Source organism: Monodelphis domestica, chromosome 4 (assembly GCF_027887165.1).
Source record: "Monodelphis domestica isolate mMonDom1 chromosome 4, mMonDom1.pri, whole genome shotgun sequence".
Taxonomy (NCBI): Eukaryota; Metazoa; Chordata; class Mammalia; order Didelphimorphia; family Didelphidae; genus Monodelphis; species Monodelphis domestica.
This window is the reverse complement of record NC_077230.1, coordinates 103676005-103703259: the sequence shown is the minus strand read 5'-3', so window position 1 is coordinate 103703259 and position 27255 is coordinate 103676005. Positions and strand designations below refer to the sequence as shown.

General features: G+C 36.2%; 1 protein-coding gene across 1 annotated transcript in view; it reads right to left on the bottom strand.

The window, feature by feature from the left end:
- Positions 1-27255, bottom strand: part of CLSTN2 (calsyntenin 2) — a 1000106-nt gene that overhangs the window by 619523 nt on the left and 353328 nt on the right. Inside the window, exon 2 of the mRNA XM_007493952.3 lies at positions 6749-6871. Within this exon, the coding sequence (XP_007494014.2) occupies positions 6749-6871 (123 nt within the window). The remainder of the gene's footprint in view (positions 1-6748; positions 6872-27255) is intronic.

The window sequence follows — 27255 nt, the reverse complement described above, 5'->3', positions numbered from 1 at the left end:
TTGGCATGGGAGGGTCCTTCTCCTCCCTACTTAAGACTACTTTAGGACAGAAACCTTTTGCTAAACAATGGAAAGAGCTTTGACCTATGCTTAAGCATAGAACAGGAAGTTCTTTGAGTCATGATTGATTTTAGAATTGATACAATAGAGATACTTGGAATGACAGAACCAGGTCTTGGAAACTACAATCTCCACCCTACTCAGAGTAACAGGATTTAGGAAGGGCTGCAGTAAAGATCAAGATTTAATTATTTGAGAACATGACCTTCAACAGACATGTGCAAAGGGGGAAGACCTCTGGGCGGTCCTGGGTTAAGCTAGAGCCACCATTGGCAGAGGGGAGAGATTGACAGTGATTGGTAGATGGGAGAACTGAGGGGAGGGAACTTAGATTTTTTGCTTAAAGATAGCGGGGTCTGAGGACTGAGGGGGGTGGATGCTCTGAAGGGGGTTGATGCTCTGAAGGGAGGAGGAAGTTGATGCTCTGAAGGAGGGCCGAGAGGAGAGAGGTCCTGGAGGGAGAGCTCCTGGAGAGGTCTTGAAGGAGGCAGTGGAAGGTGAACTCAGGAGGAGTCAGGAGGAGAATTCTCTGGAAACATTTCTTGAAAGGAGGCTCTCTTGAAGGAGGAGCCTGAGGTTGGCATGAGAAGCCCTACCTAGAGAGATCTTGGATGAGTGATAAAACCAGCTGACTGATTTATCTCTTAGGACTGAGGTCTAGGCCTTATTGGCTTGAGGCCTTTAATTCTTATTCCTTTCTTACTTTCTCTCTTTTTCTATTGATTAATCAGTGTATTATAAATTAAATTTCTCTATAAAACCCAGTTGGCTTGGGCATATTCATAAATTGGGAATATATTCCCTGGTGACCATCTTATATTTATATAAAACCAAGACACAGTAGAAAACATGTTTCAGAGGTCATAATTGTTATATATTTCCCTTGCTCCCAAACATTTCAATTATCACAGTTTATGGCTCCCACTCTCTTATTTACAACTATTTAATGCTCAAAACTATTTTAAATCTAACAACACAAAGCAAATAGAGCTATCTAAAAATGAAATGGTTTGCCCCAAGTGTGTTCATCTTCGGAGGGATTCTTGTTGTCATTGAAGTTCACAACTTTGGAGGCTTCCTTTATTTCTCATTTGCCCTCATCCTACATTATCCATTCAGTAGCCAACTCTTGTCAGCATGGCAGATGGTGGCACAATGAATTGACTGCTGGACCTGATGTCAGGAAGATCTGAGGTCAATTCCTGCCTCAGACAGTTACTATCTGTGTGAGCTTGTACAAGCCACTTAACCTATGTCTGTCTTAGTTTCCTCATCTGAAAAATGGTGATTACAGCACCTAAGCCTTGGGATTATTATGAAATCAAATGAGAAAGAATATTTTTAAAATGCTTTACATACCCTAAAGTATGATTCAAATTTTAGCCATTCTTCTTCTCACTCATGTTTCTACAGATTTTTTATATCTGTCCCCTTCTGTTCATTCAAAAGGTGACCACACTGGTTTGGGTCCTCGTTGCCTTTCATCTTGATTACTAGAATAGCATTCTTTTTGGTCTCTTAGCCCCCAAAATTTTTGCCATCTCCAACCCATTCTTCATGATAACTGAATTGATATTCTTAAAGCATCAAACTAATTATATTACTTCCCCTTCTGAATAAACTACTGTGATTCCTTTTTATCTGTAAGGTCAAATAGCAATGCTCTGTTTGGCTTTTAAATCCCTTTAGTACTCAGGCCTATCTTTCTATTATTATTATTATTATTAATTATATCCTTCTATGAACTTTACACTCTAACTAAATTGTCCTTCTTGCTCTTTCTTACAAATAACCCTCTATTTATCTCTACATGATGCACAGATCCTCCCAATGGCCAGGAATGTACTCCTGGTCCCCCAACCCCCAAATTCCATCTCTTAGAATTTCTTCGTAACAATAGCTGTCTCATAGAGCATGTGTGTGAAGAGGCCTAAATGTAGGCTACTTCTGAGGATGTGTTTTGGCTGGAAGCACTATCCATGCAGTGCCCTGAGCCTCAGCCTCCTAAAAAATGGACCTATACAATCAGAGGTTTCTGAAGATCCCTCTTTGCCATTGCTAACTGGAAGTAGGGAAGTAACAAAAGATTGGGCGCTCAGAAGCAAAAGCTGTGCATTCAGCTGAATTTAAAAGGAATAATATAATAACTTCTTTTCTGAATATGTGACCCAGGCCTCCAACAGCTCTCTCTTGGACTTCCCATTATTAAAAAGGGGGAATTTATTCTTTCTTTCTGACCTGGCATCAAAGGCAACTGCCCATTTGTCATGGCTTAGACCTCAAATCACTGGCTCCCTTTTCTTCTTTATGTTTCTTTCCCTGAGCAAAGGTGACCAAACAGCAATGATGGAAGATAGACTTTTCAAAACCCATCGCTACCTCAGAAGCTCAGAATTTCCTGAGTTTTTCAGTTGACACTGGCTGCCCAAGGGATTGGAGAATGACTATTACCAGAAAATTAACTCCTGCCATAACCTGACTTATGGGAAAAGATAGACTTTGAATGAGCTATTCTGTAAAACCCAAGTAAAGGTTAAATGCATATTCAACAATTCCACAAACTAATTCATGCTTTAAGTACTCAGATCCTAGAAGAGTTTAATAAGAGTTGTGAGTTAAATATTTTACATATCCCTCGATGTCTTTTGCATTTAAGTATATCTTCTGTGGTAGAAGAAATTAAGAGCTTTTTTTGTCTATTAAGTATATTTCTAGAAGAGAATTTCTTAACTCCTTTAGAATTTTAGATCTGAGACAAATATAAATTTAATTTAAGAGGATGCCCCTTGAGGGGAAAAAGCCAAAGACAATGAGAAGAGCTAAGCTCCCTCCTGTAGGTCAGGCTCCTCCAGAACTAAATTCAGTCCATGGTAATCCAGAGCTAAAGCATACTCCTTTGAGTATGAAAGGTCAGTCTAGCTCTTTTACCCTGTATATGTTCATAACCAGTTTCTTTCAAAGATCAATTGCTATCTCCCTCTCACTCTAATTACATTGTGTTTATTTTATAACATACATACATATGTATGTAGGCATGTATACACACATCCACATATACCTAATTCTTCCCTGTTAGAATTATAGCTCCTTGAACATGGGGGTTTCATTTTTTAAAAATCCTCATCCCCAAAGCATAGTGGTTAGCACATTATAACTACTCAATAAATGCTTATTATTTGACTGATGATTGGATAGATGCAGCTGACAGGTAAGTCATGTATTTTTCTTCCCAGGGAAGGATGGAGAAGGCCTTTCCAGAAGTCAGAAAATCATGCCCAAAAGACAAAATTTTACTCTCTATGTGGCTGGTGCAGTTCAAAGCTTAAAATGTCATAGAAATCTCTTAAAGCATCCCTATCAGTGAACTCACAATAAGGATTTTATCATGGTGAATTATCTGGTAAAGGAAGCCAATGAAGAAAGTTGAATGTCTAGATCTAAAAGACTTATCCTGACTTTGTTCTTATTTAGATAAATGGAGACACAACTGCTTTATTTGATGAGAAATAATTTGCTATTTCTCTAAATTCTAGGTAGATTCAGTAGAAGTACACTTTACCTGTAATGAGTAGATATTGGTTTGAGTTCTAGCTCTACTACCAACTAGTAATGAAATCATGGGAAAATTATGTTAATTTCTCCTTTTCTTAATTCCCTCATTAAAAAAAATGGAATAAATGATTACTACATTCCCTATCAACTCCCATGACAATGGAATTGAAATTCTAATAGTGAAAAGGGACTTCAAGAACAATAGTGTTTAAAAAGTAAATTGATGTGGTATATGATGGTGATGAACTACTATTTTGCCATAAGGATTGATGAGTAGATGGATTTCTATGAGAATTGGAATGACCTACATGAACTGATGTGGAATGAAATAAGCAGAACTAGCAGAACATTTGACAAGAAATGAAACAAAATAAAGAGCTGCTAATAACAGCAAGAGCCCAAAGCACATCAGTGTCTAAAAGGGACAACAGTGGTAGATATGAATTTTGATTTTTCAGAGGAGGCATTGGGATCTTCAAATAAATCTTCCACATTCCTTGTGAAGATAAATGTTTTAAAATAAACATCTGTATCCCAGCTGGATGGCAGGAGTAGGTGTCCCCATCTTAGGCATCACCACAAAGAACACCCAGAAAAATGGCTTTTGAGCCATCCTAAAAGAATTCTTTTCACTTTGAAGAGCTAGAGAGATTATATGCTAATATAGGTGTACCTTAAATCTAAAATTCTGTATGGCTATGAATGTTGGTAGGACCACTGAAGGGAAATTGTCTTGCTCCTTTCCCCCAGCAGGAGATTTAGGCAGTCTTCACTTTATTTAATGTGTATTGGAACACTTGTCTTCAAATCAAGTGTTCATTATTCACATACATATTTAATTGAGTTTAAGAGGTTTGCTGTTTAAATGAAAGCCTTTCCCTCAAATCATTTAATGAGGCAAAGAAACTTTTTCTCCTCAAAGAATCCATTTATAGAATCAGATTTTCCTGTGTTACGTAAGAATACCTAAAAGACTCATACATTGTTACAAGGACTTTGGTACTCAATAGTCATTTATTTTCAAATTATTTGGGTGTTCAATTTTTATACTATAAAAGGAATATAGATATTTTTGAGGCAGTTTGCAAAGAAGTCATTTGCTAGGGAATTGCCAAGTAAAAGTCACTAATGAGTACTGAATTTTACATCTTTTGATCTGGGGGTTTGGGGGTCCAATATACATGAAATATATATTCAGCACTTTTGTAGGAGTAAATTAGTAGAAAAGAAGTGGATGTTCATCAACTATGTAATGGTTTAAAAAGTTTTGATACATGAAAATAATTGAATTGTCTGGATTTTAAGAAATGAGAGATAGTAAATACAGAGAAGCATTGGAATTCTTATGTGAACTGATGTGAAGTGACTCAAGCAGAACCAGAAACAGCACATACATGAACTACAGCAATGTAAAAGGGAAAAAAATGACCACAAAACATATGAAAACCCAAGCTTTGAAATCGTAATGGCTAAACCTGGCCCTTAAAAAGAGTAGTAATATACCTCTCTCCCTTCTTTTCAGAGGTGAGGACTTTGCGTATGGAAGACTACAAAAAAATGTTGGGATTCAGTAAATTTGTTGTTTAATTTTGCTGAACTGTTTTTTGTATATATGTAGGTATCTATATATGTATGTGTGTATATATATATTTATCCAGAACTGTTGATTTCATTGCTATTGGGAAATTCTTTTTTTGGGAAAATTTTATTTAATTAAATAATTTGGAATATTTTCCCATAGTTCCATAATTCATGTTTTTTCCCTCTCCTCTCCCCTTCTATTGGGAAATTCTTGATGATGAATCTCCTCATACCAATGCAGATCTGTTCTTGTTTTGTAGCTTCAAGTTTTAGATTTGTTACTGGAGGTCATTGTGAGGTTAAGTGACTTGCCCAGTGTCACACAACTGGTACTTCTCAAAATTTGGACTTGAAATCAGGTCTTCCTGACTCCAAGGATGATACTTTCTGCCTCTGCACATTATGCTGACAAACCTGAGAAGAGAATGAGGATCTGTTCCTTTTCTATAGAAAAAGGTATTTGGAAATGTACTGTCAGACCTGGAAAAAAGTGGCACACAGTAATAGGCTCCCAAAGAAAAATTCATTTGGGGCGGATTTCTTAGGCTTGGAAAAATCCAAATCCCAAACACAGAGAGCTGCTACAAACATACACATTTCAAAGCTAGTCCTCCTCATGACACATATGCCCCAAACAACTTACCCACTTGTTTTCTACTTAGAGGACCTCTCATATTCTACAGGAACTTTTATGGATTTTTCTATACATACCTACTAATTCTTCCACTTACCCTGTGCCGTCATACCTTACTTATAATCTTCTCTAATGAAAAAAAAAACCCAAACCACAACACTTTTGCAAAGCCTCTCTGTTAGAAGTGCAAAAGAGTCATTTTTTTCTGCCCAAATAGCTCATAATGTAACAGACAAACTGTCATAAAAAATAGACTTAATAATGGTAAAAAACCTCACCCTGGCATACATCTATCATAAAGCAATCTTCCAGAAATCTTGAAAACCTTCATTAAATTTCCTGTCTTGCCCCTGACAGTTATAAAGTGCTAACAATATTACTCATGATGCAAGTGTCTTCAGAAATACCTTATCATTTTTTTCTCATAACCTATTTTGTTCTTTTCTTTTGCTTTTAATGTCTGCCAGAGAGTAGGGGACATTCCCATTTCCTGCTAGGGTTTCCATGAACTCTTGACTCATTCCTTCTACCAAAGTTTTTGTTATTTCCAATCTTCCAACTTTTCCTAGAGGGAGAGAGGTGTGGAAAAGAGGGAGAGAGGGAGAGAGAGAGAGAGAGGGAGAGAGAGAGAGAGAGGGAGAAATAGAGAGAGAGAGAGAGAGAGAGAGAGAGAGAGAGAGAGAGAGAGAGAGAGAGAGAGAGAGAGCCCCAAAGGAGAGATATTCTCCCAAAATAAATAAACCTCTACAGAAGACCAACACACATGTTACCAGAACTCTTGAAAACCATCAGGGTTTATGCCCATTCTGTCTTATTTGCTGATGAAGATATTAACCCTTATTTATATAAAGCAATTGGTTTTGTGAAGCTGATATTTCTCAGACTGAAATCAAGATTAAGGCAGTTTGAACAGCCCCCTACCTGCAAAAGGAACCGGGGCATCCTTATCCAGGGCAACAAGAGGTGGATCCAAAATGACAGTGTCATTGTTCTCAGTTATGACTCCGTGGTATGAGGTTTCAATCCAGGGTTTATGTTTGTTTACTGAAAAATAGATACAAAATGCAACTTGGTGAGTTAAGCATCTCCTGTTAGTATCTCATCTCAGTATATGTGTAAATCCCCAAAGATAGATAAGTACAACTCAACAATTAATAAAATGCCTTCGTTATTAGATATGCATCTCTATTACATATGCTACTGTGTCTCATCTAAACCCAATGACAATTACGGAATTAGCAGCAATTCTAGCAAATAGTCTTTAAAACAATTGCTAAAGGTTATTATTGTTTTTGCTTAAACTTTAATATTTCCTAAATTTAAACCAACCTTATATAGAAGTTTGTATAGCTAGTTATTCATCTGGTTGTTTCTATAACCCAGATTGATTCATTTAAGTACTAATTTTTAGTCACCTAGAAACATACATTTAATATCTAGTATAATATATTTGCTGCCTGAGCTCATAGCTTAATTACTGTTAGCTGAACTAGGGAAAGGGGGCTATGCGTAACCCACAGCTGTCATAAAAATGTCAAAAAATCAGTCTATTTCTTGGAGTAAAACATTGTCGTTTTTCAAAAATTAATCAACTAAATTAAATTAATCAATTAAACAATTTAAAACACCAAGCATTTATTAACAACCGAGTAAGTGCCAGGCACTGTGATAGGTGCTAGGAATAAAAGTCCCAGATCTCTGATTTGAAAAGAATTTAATTTCAATCATGAAAGATAATATGGACATATGTAATTATATTTAAAAACACATAAAAATAAAAATTAGTTAATTTGAGCTTGAGCAGTTATGGGGAGGGGAGAAAACTCAGGAAAGATTGCTTATAAGATGATGCTTGAGCTGATCCTTGACAGATATAAGGTATCCCATGAAGCAAAAGTGAAGAGATAGTGCATTCTAGGAATGGAGGATGATCAATGGAAAGGAACAGAGATGGTAGATGCAGTGTCATGTGTAGATGAGTAGAAAGGAAAGTTTAGGTGGACTGAAGAGTAAGGAGGAAAGACAGGTTGAGGTCGTTTTCAAGGAATGCACCCACCAAATTCAAGGCTTTATATTTTATCCTATATGCAACAGGAATCCGCTAGAGTTAGTTGAGTAGAGGAATAATATAATAAAAACCTAAGCTTTAGGAAAATGACTTCAGCAGTTGTGTGGGAGTTGGACTAAAGTGGGAAGAAAATTGAAAGGAAGAACATCTGGTCCTGACTCCAAGTTCTTTTCCAGCATATGCTCTTTGTGAATCTTACTTGGCTTTGGACCTGCTGTTGCCCCTAAATTCAGTCAATGTCTTTATAGCTGCAGGAAATGGTAGTTGAATTTCTGACTTTGATTTCTGGCCTGTAGTGTAACTTTAAGTTGGGAATCTAATATGCTCATATCCCACAGGCCCAATTTTGTATGGGCTTGTTGACATTTTTTAAACTGTGTGCTTAAAACTATCACTTAAGTCATAATCAGAGGATTTAGAATTGGAAAGGACCTTGGGTATCGTTTAGTCCTACTAATGGTAAAGCATGTTTCTTGTCTCTTGGCAGGGAGTATAGAATAAGGCATATTTTTCAGATATAGATAGTATAATGATTTGCTTTATTTGACTGTACACACACACACGTGTATAGGTATGTAAAAAAGAGAAAGCATTAAAATTGTATTTAGAGAAAAAAGTAAAAGGTCATCTAATCTAGTTCCCTTATTTTACAAAAAAGAAACTGATTGTAGGAGAGAAGTATTGTTGTACATTTTTGTACCAAATGGGTAGTGAGTAGCAGAGGTAAAAGCCAGAATACTCTACCCCAAAGTCCAGTGCTCTAGATATTAAACCTTGGAGTCTCATACACATATATAAATGGGAAAGGGATATTGGTGGAGTGGATAGTCAGCCTGCCTCAGTGTCTGGAAGACTTGGGCTCAAGTCCCACATCTGAAAGATACTGATTGTTTGACCCTGGGCAAATCATTTAACCTCTTGCTGTCCCAAGAAATTTTCTTTCTTTCTTTTTTTTTTAAACCCTTACCTTCTGTCTAGGAGTCAATACTGTGTATTGGCTCCAAGGCAGAAGAGTGGTAAGGGCTAGGCAATGGGGGTCAAGTGACTTGCCCAGGGTCACACAGCTGGGAAGTGTCTGAGGCCAGATTTGAACCTAGGACCTCCCATCTCTAGGTCTGACTCTCAATCCACTGAGCTACCCAGCTGCCCCCTCCCAAGCAATTTTCTAAGCCTGTCTGTTGCAGAGAAAGCACAGGTCATCAGAAACTCCTTAAATTAATGAATTCATGCATCTGACTCCATCTCATAAAATGCTAGCAAAGTGCAATGATCATAATATCCAATTGATAAATGTTTGTTGGTTTAAAGTAGGATATAATTTCTGCTCAACTATTTGGGGTGCTCAACATCCCTTTTCTCAAACCTTCTATCCACACATAAATTTAGTACTCCTATGATCCCTGCTTGGAAAGAATCTCATATGGTCTGTCTGTTTATTTGTGTGTGTGTGTGTTTCTGTTTCTCCTTCCTCCAGAAAGTAAGCAAAATGACACATTGTATATCACACTATCTTTTAATTATTCTAGTATAAATTCTCCAACTCCATATACTATCTAAATGGATACTGTAGGGATTTAATCAAACGTCTTTCTGAAATTCAGATACAACCATACTCAATGCCAATGGCATTTCCCTCATCAACTAGTCAATTAACCCTGCCAAAATAAGAAATGTTCAGTCTGGAATTATTCTTTCTTAATGAACCCATATTGACTTGTGGTAATTATCTATTTCTGATATCATAGTAGGTAATGGTCAAAGATGGAGATGTTTTCATCAGATTAGCATCTACATTTTTTTGTAATATTGCTAAAGTCTTATCTGACGGTTCTAATTTTAAAACCATTTCCAAATGTGGGTTTGTTTCCCCAAAAGAGCAAAATATTTTCAGATAATTCTAAGGTTCTGATAGGGTAAAGAGAACAAAATTGGCCCTTCTATTATTTAAAGCCTTCTATTATTTTCTTTTGAAATACTCTACCAGCCTTATTTCAAGTTATTCCCTTTCATGAACTAAATCACTATCTCTATTCCTTGATCTCATCCTATTTTCTCCTGCTGCTTTTCATCTTCATGGCTCACACATAACATTTTCCCTCTCTCCTTCTCTCTCCCTCCTTCCCCTTCCCTCTTAGAAGTGATACTGTGTATTGGTTCCAAAGCAGAAGAGAGGTAAGGACTTGGAAATGAGGGTTAAGTGACTTGCCCAGGATTATACAGTTAGAAAGTATTGAGGCCAGATTTGAAACCAGAACCTTCCATCTCTCAATCTGGCTCTCAATCCATTGAGCCACTTAGTTTCCCCCCAGAATATACTCTTTTAAATTATATTATCCAGTGAAATTTGGCTATTCCTTCAAAGCTAAGTGCTATATTCTACATGAAGCACTCCTCAACATCTCCTCCCCAGCTAAAAGCAATCTCATTTTATTCAAATTTATATTCTAGCTCTTTGCTTCTTATAAATCATATCTTGAACAAAAGACAAATCATATTCCATAAAGTGGACTGCAAGTTCTTTGAGAATTAGCATAGTGCCTTGTATATTGTAGATACTGAATGTGTTAATATGTTGAATCAAATTAAGCTCTAACCCTTTTTTTTTTTTTAGATACCATTGCCACTTTTATGAGGCTGGTCAGCTGACATTCCTGTTAAACTACCAAAATTATTTTATTGAACAGAAAAAATAAAAACAAAATTCATTTAGAAGAGCAAAAGGTCAAGAAAATCAAAGGAATTAACTAAAAATTGTGTAAAGGAAGATCTAAATAATAGATTTTAACTTATATTATAAAGCAATAATTATCAAAACTATATGATACTGTTCTTAAAGAGAAGTAGATCAGTGGAACAGAACAGACATACAACAAACAGTAGTAAAAAATTATAGCAACCTCCTATTTGATGAAAGTAAAGATCTAAGTTTTGGAGATAAGAATTCACTATTTGGTAAAAATTGGTAGAAAAACTAGAAAGCAGTTCGGCAGAAACTAGGTATAGACCAATATATTACACCATTTACCAAGATAAGATCAAAATGGATACGTGATTTAGGCGTAAAGGTAGATATCATGAGCAAATTAGAATAACAGGGAACATATTACCTATCAGATTTATGGACAGAAGAGGTATTTATGAGAGCAGATTGAGGAAGTCATGGAACCAAGAAATGAATTCTGAACCTCATTTTCTTCATCTATAAAATAGGGATAATAACACTTACTTTTGTTGACTATTTTCTTTGGTTATCATGAGATATGAGAGACAGTAACAATTGTAATCATAAGATGCTATCGGTTTGCATCTGATACTGTTATTATTGCATCAATGTAAGTAAATGTTATTAAAAATAGAACCTAAACAATGGGCATCAAAAATTTAAGATGGTCATAACAATAATCTCTGGCTTATAAAACTTGAGGACTAGAGAGAGCAGAGGGGATGGAGAATATCCTGTTGTTCAGGCTGAAATTCCACAGACATTTATTTGACTCCAAAGTAATTAGTCAAGACAACAGAAATTCAGGTAAATAGACAGAAGTTTGTTACTCAGCAGACTGTGCCTCAGTGAATAGTCTGGGCCTCTGTTTCTACATCTATCAGCTAATGCATCTTTACTTGCTTTTCATTGGAATCTGTTTTGGATAATCTGAATGAAACTGGCTCTATGTAACTGAAATTTCTACTGAATTACTGATATGGAAAAGATAGGAAGGAACATTAGCATTTGTGTTGTGCCTGGGAGTTAAAACTGTAAGAGAATGAGGCCCTCATATTTATTTTTTATCCCCTATAGTATCAATCACTGGTTTGGGCCCTGAGAATGATCTCTAGGAATGGACTCAACTGAAATACTAATTAAACAATAGCTAGGAATTTACAAAGGATGAGAAGGCATCAATGAAATGTAATATTTGCAGGATTGCTATCAGTGGATCATAGAATCATTTCAATATTTGAGTCTAGAATCTCTACAGAAATAACAATTTTGGAAACCTCACAAATCAAATAGTCTTATGTTAATGGAAGATGCAAACTTTTATTTTTGCTTTCCTATCCTTAGTCCAAATCGCAAAGCCTAGGACATAGTAGACACTTTAGAAAATTTTAACTGAATAAAACATATCTTCTATCTATCTATGCATTGCAACCTAAAACAAAAAAAAATAAATTCAATGAGTAAAATAAAATTTTTAAAAAGTGATAAAAGAAAGCCGTTTATGGAATAGAACTTGAAAATTACACATAGAAGAGAGTTACTGAGACATACAAAACCAACAAGCCCATTTCTAAGCCTTTACTTTGCTTTTCATTCATATTAATATATTTTAACACAGTGCTCTGGACTTTCAAACACATTGAGCTTTAGGTTTTGCTTTAAGTGGGAAAAAGTATCAGTATTGGTATTGCTGGACTTTCATAGCAAATTTGCCTGGTTCTACTAAACTTAAACTATCCCCAGATATACTCTAATTTTGTTGGTGAGATCTATGAAAGCAAAAGGCAAGAAATTTTTGAAATGCTAATCACAAATCATAATCACACAGAACTCAGGGCAGCTAGGTGGTACAGTATATAGGTTGGTGGGTTTGGAGTCAGAAAGACTCATCTTCCTGAGTTCAAATGTCCACATCATACCCTTATTAGCTGTGTGACTCTAGAAAAGTCACTCAACTTTGTTTGCCTCAGTTTCCTCATCTGTCAAATGAATTAGAGAAGGAAATGGTAAACCATGCTACCATCTTTGCCAAGAAAACCCCAAATGGATTCGTGAAAAGTCAGACATGATTGAAAATGACTGAACAACATTCCAACCTGAACTTAAACAAGAATCTTCTGTACAAAATATCATCAAGCCTTTATTTGAAGCCTTTGTGTGAAGAGGAATCCACCATCTTCCATTGTATTTTTTTGATAACTCTACATGTAAGACACATTTCTCTCTTGTATGTGTCTTAAATAGCCTCTTCACAATTCTTATCCGAATGCTTCTATATTTGTCTTCTGGAGCTAGAAACAATCTCAATCCTTCTTTCTCATAAAGTATTTCCAAAGTGCTCTCATCACTTTACTGACTTCTATAACTACTGTGACTAAGTTAAGCTTCCCCAAACCTCTCAAGCAATCCTCAAGCGTTTCAACAGATACAGATCACAATCATTCCACTAACTTAAAGAGTTTCTTGTGTTTTAAATATACTTTGTCTATATCTTCATTCATATTTGGGTTATTTTCCCCATGGAAAAGAAGATCCTTGGGACATAGAATTGTTCCATTTTTGTCTCATTTCCCCAAAAACTTGAGAAAGAGGCTGGCCTATAGTAGTCATAGTAAATTATTGATTGGGGGTGGTGGTAAAACAACTATTTTATGGTCAATTTTCTTATCATGAATGTTTTAAAACATTGGCAAGTTCATAATGGATGCTATTTTGTCCCTTGTTCCCTAATCAAATCCTTTCTTGTTTGATAACACTTGTCAGAACTCAGTTTCCATTAGCAAAGACTTCAAGAACCAAGAAACGCTTCTATGTTGCAATAAGGCATCAAAGTAGAACATTAATGGAAAAGCAGATGTTATCCACTGAGTATAATAAAAAGAGATTAATAAATACTAGTGATGGATTAACTAACAATTCAGACACTGAAAAATTACATGTAACATGTTTTCATATAAATTTAATATTCATTTATATGCCCCTCTCAATTCTCTCAATTCCTCAATTCACATAGCCTCTATTTCCATTCTAAACTTGACTATAAACAGGGATATTTAAACTTAATCCCCCCACTGTTTCCTGAAACTATTCTACCACTAAGATCCGGACCTTTGAAATTCATTCCTCTCCAAACAGTCTTTTAATTTCACTCTCCCATTTTTTAACCTGAAACTGATTTTAATCTACATTGTGACCTTCAGTTCTTGGTCTCTGCCAGTTTTTCCAGACTTTCCCCTTATTTGGCTTCCCCATTTCAAAATTGACTTTTCAACAAGGTACTGTCCACCACCCTTTAATCCCCTTGTCTTATAGTTATCCCCAATAAGACAGAGTCAAAACTGTGTTTAATGAGTCCACCACCATGATATATCTAATTTAACTGAGCCCTCACTGAGGCATTAATGGAGTTCTTTGAATTTTTATTGAACTCTGTACCACACTCTCCAGAATGACTATTGCAAAACTTCTAGTTTCTCAAGTTGCCAACTCAGGAGATGATTTTTGCTTTCTAATTTATTCTGAAAATAACCATCAATAGCTTTTTCATCTCCCCTCTTACATCCTTTGAAAACTTTTTATCTTCACTCACTTCATCCTTCCCTGTTATATGAGGATATAAGAAAGAGACCCTCCTTTTACTTGTTCCCCTGACACAATCTTCTCCCATGTCCTGCCTGATCTTGCTCTAGTGATCATTCTCTGTCCCTTTGATGCAACCTTTCTCTGTTGACTTCTTCCCCTTTTACTGCAGACATGTTCAAGCCTCTCCATTCCTCTCCTAAAAATAAATTGAAACATTTTTTGAACTCCTTACCTTATCAAGCTACTGTCCTCTATCTTCTGTCACTTTCACTTTTAAACATCTAGCAAGAATCATTTATATTCACTGCCTCTACTACCTTGCCACCTACTCCCTTTTCAACTAGATTGAAAAGACGATTTTAATTTCCTATGACTATATTGAAAGTGTTCTCTTCCATGATCTTTTACCTTTGAAATTGAATGGCCCTTTCTCAGGACTTAACAGTGTTGACCTCTTGGAAACACCTGAAACTGTTATCAACAGTTTTTGATATTCTTTCTGATGTGAAGTTCTCTCCTATTTTTACTCCTACCTCTTTGATTATCTCTTCTCTTTGTTCTGCATTAGTTTACCTACTTCAGCCCACCCTTTAAGTTTAGGTGTCCCTCAAGGCTCTGATCACAGCCCCCCTTTATGGTTTTTCTGGACTCTTTTCTTGGTTGATCTCCCATTACAGCCATGAACTTTGAGAAAGAGGATCTGAATTCCAGTCCTCATTCTTCTTTGACATGTCTTTGGGTCTTAGTTTCCTCATCTGTAAAATGAGAGCAATAGACTAAACAATCTCTTCGGTCTACTAAGATAAACTAAGACATATTCAGGTCTTCTATCTATTTTCCTAGGAAAACTGAAATGAGGAAGAAGAAAAACAGGAAAAATTTAATCCAGGTAAGAGACTTTCTAGTTTCCCTTGGCCCATGGAATTTTGAGGTGGAACCAAAAGTCCGAAGCGGCAAAAAAGAACTGTGAAAGTATAGTCATAAGATTTTGGTTTGAGTCCTGATTTTGTGATTGAAAAGATATGTGACCTTAGATTTATCACAACCTTTCTGAAGGTTTTCTCTTGTTTCAAACAGGGATAGTAATGCTTTCCTTAAAGGAGCATCTATTACGATCATGGGGGCAAATACATTTTGTAGACAGTGAAGTATCATATACAAGAGTAAGATATTATCAAGGTTGACTATCCCAAAATAAATGAGACCTCTGTCCTTGACCCTGATTCAAAGTCTGTGCCTCACAGTCTAAACCACCAAAGGAAAGAGACAGGTGACCACAGCTTAGTGCTACTTGCTTTTCATGGGTATTTGCAAACTCTCTCTGAGTCCATATTTTCATTTCTTTTCACCTGTTCCATTTGCAGTAAGCATGCCAATGAAATGCTTTGCACAAGCAGGAACATGTGTTAAATTGTTTTCTCAGTTCTTTTGGTAGCTGAGCCCTTTTTCTGAACCTTTCTGATCAAATTACACCTGAGGCAGAAGCAGGTTTTTCCATTATGGGTCTGAATAGGGCAGCAGGGTAGTCAATACACTAATTTGGGCCTTTGGTAGTGTTCCCCATGATGGACCCTGGAAGAATTATAACTACACTCTATTTTCACTATACCCTTTAGACTGATTTATTAGCCACCAGTATAAATGCAATGTAAATAATTTGCAGCTGCTAGGCCAGGGAAATAAATCTCTTCTCTCTCCCCCTTCGCACCCCCCCCCCCCAGTTATACTTAGGGGCCAATTCATTAACAATGGTGCATAGAATGGAGTAAGCATACCAGATCCTTATAAAATGTTTCAGATTCATCATGTCATTGCTTCCCTGCTCAAAATTATTCAATGACTCCCCAGTGCTTTATATTCAAGGTTCTCCACAAAAAAAGGTATATTTACTTTTTCATCATTATCTTCCATTAGTCTCCAACAGAAACTTTCTTCTGCAGACTATTCATCCCTTTCTCTGAACTGCCATGTGCATTCCCATCCACATTTCTTTCTTTTCTTTTTTTAACCTTTACCTTCTATCTGAGAATTAATATTAAGTATCAGTCCCAGGGCAGAAGAGTAGTAAGGGCTAGGAAATCAGGGTTAAGTGATTTGCCCAGAATCACAGAGCTAGAAAAGTGTCTGAGGCAAGATTGGAACCTAGATCCTTCTGTCTCTAAGCCTGGCTGAGTCACCTAGCTGCCCAATCCATTTACATTTCTTTGATTAAACTGTTATTTATGCATAGCATTTCTTTCTTATATCTTTTGTCACATCTTTGAAGGCCTTATTTGAATCCCAGTTTCTCTATGAAAGTACTACTAAATTTTGAACTCTATGATAGCAGGCCCTATGTTTTATTTAAATTGTCTTTCTTATGATAAGCAAAATGATTTTAGAAAAAGCTAGAAAGATCTGTGGGAACTGATGCAGAGTGAAATAAGCAGAACAGAGAGAACATTGAACACAATAACAGCAATACTGAATGATGATTATCTGTGGAAATTTGACTATTCTCAGCAATGCAATGATATTGGACAATCCTGAAAGACTAATGAAGGGAAATGCTCTCCACCTCCAGAGGAAGAACTGTTGGAGTCGTCTTTCAAATCAGTGTATTTATGGTTTTATTTGGGGTTTTGGTTATGTATGAGTTTGCTCTTACAACAGCGACCAAGATGGAAGTGTGTTTTGCATGACAATAAAATAATGAAAAAATAAAAGAAAAAACTATCTTCACTCTCCTTAGCACAGCAATCTGTGCTATTGTAACATCATAGCACAAGGTAACATTGCTGCTAAATCTTCACTAATGTCAAGTATTAGATAGAAAGTTTCTTGCTAGAATATTTTAATGTAAAACTCTGATTAAGTGAAATTGGCCTATTTACTTTTCATTCAGGACATTTAAACCTCCCTTGACATTGTCACATCATAAGTATTTAATAAATACCAGTTGATTGATTAGCAATGGACATTTGGTATATCAGTAACTAAGCTCTCTAGGCTAAGTGGAAGTTCAACAGCCCATGGATGAATGAATGAATGAATGAATGAATGAATGAATGAATGAATGGAAAAACACTTACTAAACACTTACTAAGTACAAATTGCTATGCTAAATGGTAGGAAGAGAAAGAGAAATTCAAGACAGTCCGTAAGCTAAAAGAAGTTCTAATTTTAATAGTAAAGGAAGCACATGTGGAAATCAGATGGAAAGGTTCCATAGACAGTAGCACATTTTCTTTAACTTCATTTTCACTAGTAAAATGTTATGTTTCTTATTTTTAACCATTTGACAGTGTCAAGACTCTGGTGTTAAGACCTTCGTTTATTGGGTTTTCAATAGCTACAACTACTGAGCAGGGGGGAACTGTGGCACATACACAAGCAATTGCCTGATCATACCTTTAAAAGGGTTGCTTCTCAGGATGATACATCAGAGGCTGGGGTGAAAGTAAGTCCAGGGGTCTTTGGGAGTGGGCTTAGAGAACTGCCAATCTCTAGACTCTTGTGTTTTCCTGCTTAATGGGAGCTGTTGGTAGTTGGTGGTATTGAGAGAAATAGGAATACCTTCCTCTTAGGTAAATTTAAATTTTTTCCCAACAAATTACTTCTGCTTTATGAGTTCCATGAATATTTCTGGGAGTTCTGACTCTTCTTCATTGATTTCAGGAACAAATCTCTTGTAGGGATGTTATTGTAGGATGAAAACTTTTGAAAAAAACATGAGAAGGATTATCTGACTATTACTCATCTTTCCTATGTAGGGATAAAGATTAGTTTAAGATTTAAAAAAAAAAAAAACAAAACCAAAATTGTGGCTCCTTCTTTAGGGACCTCAGGACTCAAATTCAGGTTTCTTGACTTTCTAGTTCAATGCTTTTCCTACCAGTGTTGCTAAAATGGTTTGCTAGGCGTTTTTGATTATTTAGACATGAACAATCATGATGTGGTCCATGAGAAAGTAAGTATATGTGTTCTAGCTCACAGTTTAGCAAACTAATGCAGAACAATGTCCCCTGATCTCAAGATTTAGGCCAAACAAGTGTGAAGGGGCCCTGAGATCTTGATACCAAAGTGACTCTCCTTTCTCTCTCTCTCTCTCTCTCTCTCTCTCTCTCTCTCTCTCTCTCTCTCTCTCTCTCTCTCTCTCTCTCTCTCTCTCTCCATAGTAAAAGTTTTCCAGGGGATTCTGTTGACTTAAAACTTGGAGCCAGAAAGGATCGATGTAAACTGTTTTGAGAGAACTTCGTCATCTGGAGCCTATGAATATCTGAAGTTACCTCCACATGTATTAGCTGCCACCAGTTATCCATGAATACAAAGCCACCAAACTTTAATCATACGTAGGCATAACATGTGGCTACATACAGGATAATTCTAGAAGCTTTGGTCAGAATTCCAAGTTCCCAACCATCTGAAATGCCAACATACAAGAATCGTTTCTTTGAATTTTAATGTTCCAACTAAATAGAAATCCCCCTGAGAGGGGAAACATTTTAAATTTGTATCAGTTATACCTAAAGAAAAAAAAATTGGCTGACATGATGTTGAGCACAAGCCACTATAGAAATGGAAAAGAGAAGTAGGTCAGAATATGGGTATTGAGCTAGGGAGAAGGATAAAAGGGAAATAGAGCTTAAAGGGGAGGATTAAAAGGATTAAGGGCATGCCACAGATAAACTTTCTTAATTTCTGTGCCAGTTACTGCCTCTATTTATCACCTTTGTGATGAATGATTTTAGAAAGGGAAAAATAAAAATGGAGGTATATGGCTTCTTAGAATCGGCTCTTTCCTGTGCTTATTTTCCAGGTGATTCATAAAATGATGGATCAGAATCACATCACTTTGACAGAAACTCTATTCCTCTTTTACAAATATAGGTTTTTCTCTAAGACCAGAACATAGGGTCAACTCACTTGAGACTATAGTCAAATATTAACTGTGTTATGCGATCCTGGGCTTTTCCAGATGTGTCCATTTGTCTGAGACACCATTAATGTATCTAATCGGGTAGCCCCACTATTTTTAAACTTTATAAAATAGCACTTGAGCCTAAAACAGGGGCCTGAGCCATCCATGTGTTCCTATTATTCCTGACATGTTGGTCAAACCACTTCACTTTCAACTGTGCCTACTTCTTCAAACAAAGGTAGTAGAGTCCTACCTGTTCAATTTCATAGGGAAAGAATAGCTACATGATATGTAAAAAAAATATATATATATATATATATATTTTCTCAGCCACTTTCTTCAAAATCTGTTGAATTCTAGAAATCTTCACACTTAATTTGGAGGGAAAAAAGAATGACTACAGTAATGACCCAAATTAATTCAACCAATATTTACTGAGTGACTGTTATAGGTGCAACCCTATGATAGATACTGTCAGAGGTAAGGAAAAGAAGAGACAGTGGATCCCTATAAAATGAAGGTATTTGAAAAGAGGCAACTGTGGTCTAGTGGAAAAAGCTCCAGGTTTGGATCCCTGCTCTGTCATTTACTCCTTGTGTGACCAGAGAAGGACATAAATGAAAGCTTACTGAATTAATAGATAGGATGATTGACTATGTAACTTGCATGCCTAAAGATCTGAATACATTTCCTTAACCCCTGATGTAGGGGGTCTACTAAAAAAAAATCAAAGCTTTTTCTAGTCACTTGGAGGTCACCCCCTTTCTGAAACTGAATGCTGATCAAGTTGATTACTTTTCTTAGCCTCAGTTTCTTTCTTCTATAAAATGGAGATAATAATAGCACTTCCCTAAAAGACATTGTTGACATCAAATATATGTAAAGCACTCTAAAAACCATAAAGCACTATGTGAATATTATTATTATCTCCATGAGAATTTAAAAGTTTGGGAGTTTGAGGTCTTAAAATTACTTTTTTCATTCAGACTTCACAAACTCAGTTTAAGATGTTATTTTAAAATTCATCAATGTAGGAAGCTGCCAGGTGAGTACTATTCTTTATCAATACAATATGGCATCTATTTGTGCCTTATAGTCTTAGAGATTTGCCTGGGGACACTGAGAGGTTGGGTTACTCACCTGTGTCACAGAGCAGGGATTTGAATCAAATTTAGTTCTTTCTTTGGTTAATCTGCTCTATTGTACCTCTTCTCAACAAACTTTTGACTTTTTCTTTCCAAGAATTTTCTCTTATTATAAACTATTTCTTCATTCTTTTCAATCCATTCTAAACTCTATTAAAGATAATTTACCTTTCTTCTAGCATGTCTATTCCATTCTCAAGGTCTAGGCTATATTCAATGCATTGTCAATGGCCTTTTCTTTTCTCCCTATTATTCACCTTCTCACAATATTGCAATCTCTGGAAATGGCTTCTTTTTTGACTAGTTTATTTTCTTTATCATTGGAAAAAATATCAACATATTTCCTTTCCACTTAAAAATAAATTAAATCTTGCCACCAACTAAGCCTTTAAAACTAAAGTGTGGATGATTTTTCTCAAATATATTATTTATTTCTTCTTTAGAAAATATCTATTTTTTTAACATTTTGGAATCAACATTGGGAATGCAGCAAGAAAATGGAATATCTAAATGTTTTCCTTCCAGTTCTGCTTTCTTGCCTTTATCTTAAACTAGACTCCACTTATGTCCCATGACTCAGGATCTTAGAACTCATGGCCACTTGGCGCTTCCTGTGATGTAAATAGGTTCTGTAAAATATCTGAGCTTCTGACCAGGATAAAAATATGAGGGTCACCATTTCTTCTAGGAGTCCTATATTAGAATCTCCTGAGAAAGTCACTCCGCCTAAGGAATCAGTTTAGATTCAAATGGAGGCAACACTAGAGCCACATCACTGGAGATTATCTCAACATAACTCAGTAATAACATGGCAGATGGCAAGTATAGCAGACAAGCAGAGCCAGCCTTAGGCAGCCAGAACATGTGGCTGCCTATGTAGTGTGATTTTAGAAGGAATCAGAAAAGCTCTTTGAACATGGATGTCTTCCATACCCCTGTCACTCAAACTTTAAATTTTATAGTTTATAATAGATTCACTCCTTTAAGGCATTGTTCCTAGCAAAATCTGAAGGTCCCTCAGAAATATCCTTTGAGCCATTATCAGCTACTGACCCCACAGACAAGATTAGTTTATCAGATCCCTTCCAGATTGACAACTGAATAGGAGATACTTTTGAAAAGGGGAAGGAGGACAGGGTGGTCAAGAGCATGGCAGCATAAGGCTGAAGGAAATATTAGTCAGGCCTCAGTAGCATTAGAGCAACAGATGCCTATTGGAGAAGGAAAGAAGAGACCTCAAAGTTAGACTTTGCTAACTATAAGTGACAGTCAGTAAATCTTGGAATGTGAATGAGGGCAATAATCCAGTAGACCCTGAGCACAAAGTCATAAGGAAGTCTAAGGAAGCCAAGCTAAAAAGTCTGTGAAAGTAAAGTCAGTGCTTATTGCCTCTGAGGCTTTTAGAACTTTCTCTCAGCTGGCAGCTATGGATATGTGGGGGAGAAAGTGAGGATATCAGCAAAGAAAGGAATATTGTTGACTTTACCATCATGTCATACTTCTAGATTTCTTTGAATCTTTATCCATGGGCTCTTTTTAAATTTACATCAGCAAAATAAATGTTCAGTAATACATTTATGCTATTTAAACTTCTTTCATCCTTTAACAAGTAATTCTGGTGACATCCTCTCCATGAAGCTTTCTTTTTAATTCCAATGGCATACTACCCCTTGCCCCAAGGGATCTTTTCCCTTGAATGTCTTCTCATATTTTGCATGGACTTTTCATTTGCATCTATACTACTCATATAATAGTTGTTTATGTTAGTGCCTTTCCCACCTGTTAAATCAAGTGCCCTTAACCTTGGGGCCAGGGACTCTCAAGGTGTTCATGGATAAAATTCCAGAGGTCTGACTATGGACTGGAAAATACTATACCTTTATTTCAATATAATTCATTTTCTTCATTATCTATGGATTCTCTTTTATGCATTTAAAAAGATTTTTAAAAGGGGTCCAAAAGCTTCATCCGACTGCCAAAGGGATTCATGACACTAAAAAGGTTAAAATCCCTGAACTGGTTGGCATTATCCTTGAAATCATGACCTCTGTCAATCTTTGGGGCCTCAAAGAGCTTCACACAATGCTTTAAACACTATGAGAACTTGAACTATGAGAACTATGAGAATGCTTATTAAATTACATTGACATTAAGGATGTGAAATCCAAAGATGAAAAGAGAGGTACTGAACCTATCAAATGACCATACATGTTATAAATTGAGATGGAGGAAAAAAAGATTATTTATGCCTTGCATGGTCTTCAAAACGTGAGAGCTCTTGGGTAATGTCTATGGGATGTCAAACAATCTGGATGTCATGAAACACCAAGGGCCCAGATCATTTTCACTCATGTGACAAAGCTTGCCAAAGCTTACTGAGAGCCATGTTGTTGGCCTGTGCGAAGGACCTGGATTGTCCAAGTCTGATTTAACAGCCAGAAACATAGACTTAACTCAAAGAAAAAAGAAAAAAAAATTACCATTCCTAACTTCAATGCCTGGAGTATTAGCATACATCTATTGGGAAGACCTAAAGCCATTCAAAAGAAGAAGATAGTTTAAAAATGTAAAAGAAAAAAAAAAGAGTTTTGATATTCTAATGTCCCCATTTAGTTGCTGGAGGCAATTCATTTTCCCATGCATAGTATCTTGCACAGAGAGCAACATTATTGGAATAAAGTGTTCACTAAATTGTTATATCTATAATTCCACAGGATTGTTATTACTTTTATATTTCCTACTTCAATGCATTTAAAACATTTTTTTCTTATAGTCAACTCTATACTTGACTCCAAGAATTACTTTTTAAAGCACATACATCTTTCACACACGAGGGGTAAGGTGGTGATGGTGATTGTAGCTGTGGTGGTGGTGGTGGTGGTGTGTCTTGAACCTATTCAGGTTTTTAAGCAACTTGAATACAAAGACAGTTTCATTTTTGTCCTTGTATGAAAGATAAGGACAGTTAGGAGGAGGAACAGTGAATAAAGTGCCAGGCCTGGAGTCAAGAAGACCTAAGTTCAAATCTGGCATCAGACTCTTATTATCTGTGAGACCCTAGGCAAGTCACTTAATCCTTTTTTGCCTTGGTTTCCTTATCTGTCAAATAAATTGGAGAAGGCATTTCAGTATTTTTGCTAAGAAAATCCTAAATAGGGTCATGAAGAGTCTGATGAGACTGAAATAATGAAAGAACTTATCTTCTTAAAGATATCTGGGGATACTGAAAAAGAAGTTACATGACTTACCCAAGATCATCTAGTTGGCATGTATCAGAGGCAGCATTTGAACTCATGTCAATGTCAAGGAACGAAGTAAGGAGGGAGGAAGGAAAGGAGGAAGGAAGGGTAGGAAGAAGAAAGGAAGGAAGAGAGGGAGGAAGGGAAGAAGGAAGGGAAGAAGGAATAGAGGAAGGAAGAAAAGAAGGGAGGAAGAAAGGGAAGAAGGAAGAAAGGAAGGGAAGAAGGGAGGGAGGAAGGAAGGGAGGAGGGAATGAAGGGAGGAAGAAAGGGAGGAAAGGAGGAAGGGAGAAAGGAAGGGAGAAAGAAAGGAGGGATGGGAGAAAGGAAGAGAGGAAAGAAGGGAGGAAGGAAGGAAGGGAGGGAGGAAAGGAGGAAGGGAGAAAGGAAGGAAGGAAGTAAAGGCCTTTATCTGTTGCTTTATGTTGCCTATTAACCACAATCAGAGCATAGCTATTAAGGTTTGACCCATCACCAAGCATTTATTAAATATATACTATAAGTCCTGTGCTTAGGTGTTATGGGGGCTAGGAGAAACTTATAGGACACTATCTACCCTTCAGGGAATCTATGGACAATTCTATAGCTTTATCTACAATTTTAAGAGAATAATGGCTATAACTCAAATACTCCTTTTCCCCACACTGGAGCACTGTGGGGTTTTTTAGGTGTCAACTGGAAGGTTGTTAAATGACTCAGGAGATGAACTTCTGTTCTGATGGTGGCAAATTGGGACCTGTTCTAACTGTGCATTCTACTTGAGGCTTGTTGTCAGGAGACATTTGCAACAAAAGACGGTAATTAACTTTTTGACAGTGTGGTCATTGCAAACTGATCAACCTGTGCTTGTTGCTTCAGAAATAAAACACTGGCAGCCAATATACCTTTTTATTTCTGATCATAATTACCTATATTTACAGAGCTTTTGACTGCTGGTAAGTAGCAGCCCACTAAGAAGGGGCAGGAAATAGAATGGGTATGAGAGAAGGGATGAACATCCCCAATGCCCTGACCATCAGCCTCAATATTAATTAATCTAATTTAACATTTAATCTAATGTAATCTAATTAATCTAAATGAACAATTCTTTTGCAATGTTTCAAATATCCAGCTTTGCTTTGATGAATGCTAAAATAACTAACATCATTTCTCCATTTTCAGCTGGACAGATTAGATTTTATAGGTGAAAGTTAGATAGTACTTTATGATTTGCAAAGCATTCACATGTATGCAAGATCTGTCTCACTTGATCCTTACACAGAGATGTTTTTGGAAGTACATACTATTATAAAAGTGAGCACCATCTTATAAATGAAGAAACTTGGGTTCAGATGACTTGGCTTGGGTGACTTGCCCAGGATCACACAGCTAATCTTGCCCAGTACTGTATTAGCTCTTACTCTAAACTGCTTCTAAATAATATCTTTAGTCTAATAAACACAGGGGAGAAAGTAATTGAAATTTGTTTCAAGATAAATTGACCATAAATCTGGTTTGAATTTGTACAGACCAAGTCATGCTTGATGGATTGAGTTCTTGATTTTAAATTCAGATAAGTATCATGCCAGGGGCAGCTAGGTGTGCAGTAGATAGAGTTCTAGGCCTGGAGTCAAGAAGATTTGTCTTTCTAAATTCAACTCTGGCCTCAGAGACTTATTAGGTGTGTGACCTTAGGCAAGTCATTCAAACCTTCTTGCCTCAGGTTCCTAATCTATCAAATGAGTTGGAGAAGGAAAAGAAAAACCATTCTAGTATTTTTTGCCAAGAAAACCTCAAATGGAGTCACAAGGAGTCAGACAGGACTAAAAACAACTGACCAAAAAATTATCATGTCAACACAATGAGGGACCTCTTTTCAAAAGAAAAGAAAAGAGTAAACATCTTCTGTTATATTAACTCTAGCTAAAACTGTCAAAAGAATAATCTGAAATCACAATCCTCATATATCTCACAACCTAGTCAAGAAACATAGTCACAAAAGAAATAAACTTTATAAGTCACTTCCACAAAAGCCAGCAAAAGGAAAAAAGCATTGTGATGTATTTCTGAAATAATTTTGGACTCCAGTTTTTCAGAGTATTTTGGAGCCAGCCATTATGACTCGAGGGACGTCAGGATTTGGGCTATTTTAGAGGGCAGTTCTGCTGTTATTGGTGCCTATTACTATAAAAGTCAAAGAGATACATATTCATAGGATGGAGGGGTACTCGTTATCTTGGAATAACACCCTTCTTAACAGAAAAACACATATTCTTTGAAATCCCAATGCACTTATTGTCTATATCTCACACTGTAATATAGATGCTTACTCATATCTTGCTTTGTATCATTACCTAACTATCCAATGATTGTCCAGACAGTAAGTCTTTGAGGTTGAAGATAATGACTTCTAGTATAATGTTCAACATCAAGTCCAGGCATCCCTTCCACATCATAACTTTCCCCAATATGGTTTCTATATATTAGAATCCAAACAAGAATTTTTGGGGGGTTTGGGGGATTTTTATAGACAAGACGACAAGCAAAGGCCAGGTGATGATGCAGAAAAAAGGTCAGAAATTCAGAATTGCAAAAAATATGTGTATAGTAATGAATAAGATCAACTTTTAATACTGTAAATATCCAGAGTTTTTTTTTAATGTTAAAATAACTAAAAAAGTTGTGAACCATTCTGAACAGCTATTTAGAATTATGCCCAAAGAAATGTAAAACTGTATGTACCCTTTGACTCAGCATTACCACTATTAGGTCTCTAGCCCAAAAAGATTAGAAAAAAGGATGAAAGCATTTGTTTGTACAAAAATATTTATATTAGCTCTTTTGGTGGTGGCAAAGAATTAGAAACTGAGGGGATGCCCATCAATGGAGCAATAGTTGAACAAGTTGTGGTATGTGATTGTAAAGGAATACCACTGTGCTATAAGAAATGATGTGAAGGATGATTTGAGAAAAAATCTGGAGAGACCTACATGCACTGATGCAAAGTGAAGGTAGTAGAACCAGGAAAACATTTTACACTATGACAGCAATATTATGTGCTGAATATTTATGAGTGAATTAGCCATTCCTAGCAATAAAGTGATCCAAGAAAATCCTCAAGGATTCATGATGGAAAATGCCATCCACCTCTAGAGAAAAAACTGATGGCATCTGAATGCTGTTTGTGACATACTACATTTCACATATGTCTTCACTTTGTTTGCTTGTGTTCTCTTTTCCAAAAGGAGTAATATGGAAAGATATTTTACACGTGTAAAATCTATATCAGATTGCTTGGTCACTCAGGGAGGGAGGAAGAAGAAAAGGACAGAGGAAAGGTGACTTTCTTAAAAGAAAACTTAAAGAAAATGAAGGTCAAAATTGTTTTTTCATGTAATTGAATTAAAAATAAAGTATTAGTAAATTAATAAAAAAATAAGTAAAAAGTTAGTTAATGAAAATTATGTAAAAATGAAAACATTTTACATGGATTTTCCAAATTGCAGGGTCATAGCATTCCTGTCCCCCATGATCTAGAATGGATACCTATAGTTGATTAGTAAATATTTGGGCTATTTTAACTTTTGATATTTTTTTCAATATTGCAATTATTTTGCACACACATATCAAATTCTTTCTTATAGCAAAATGAAACACTTCAAGTAAAATCTACTAATCAAACAAAGGATGGAACAGTTTGCTCCCTTAGTAACTCTCTTCCTCTATCATAAAACATCTATTTTTTCTCCCTAATCTTTCTTCTCTTTTCTATCTTCTACTGCACCTTTATCTT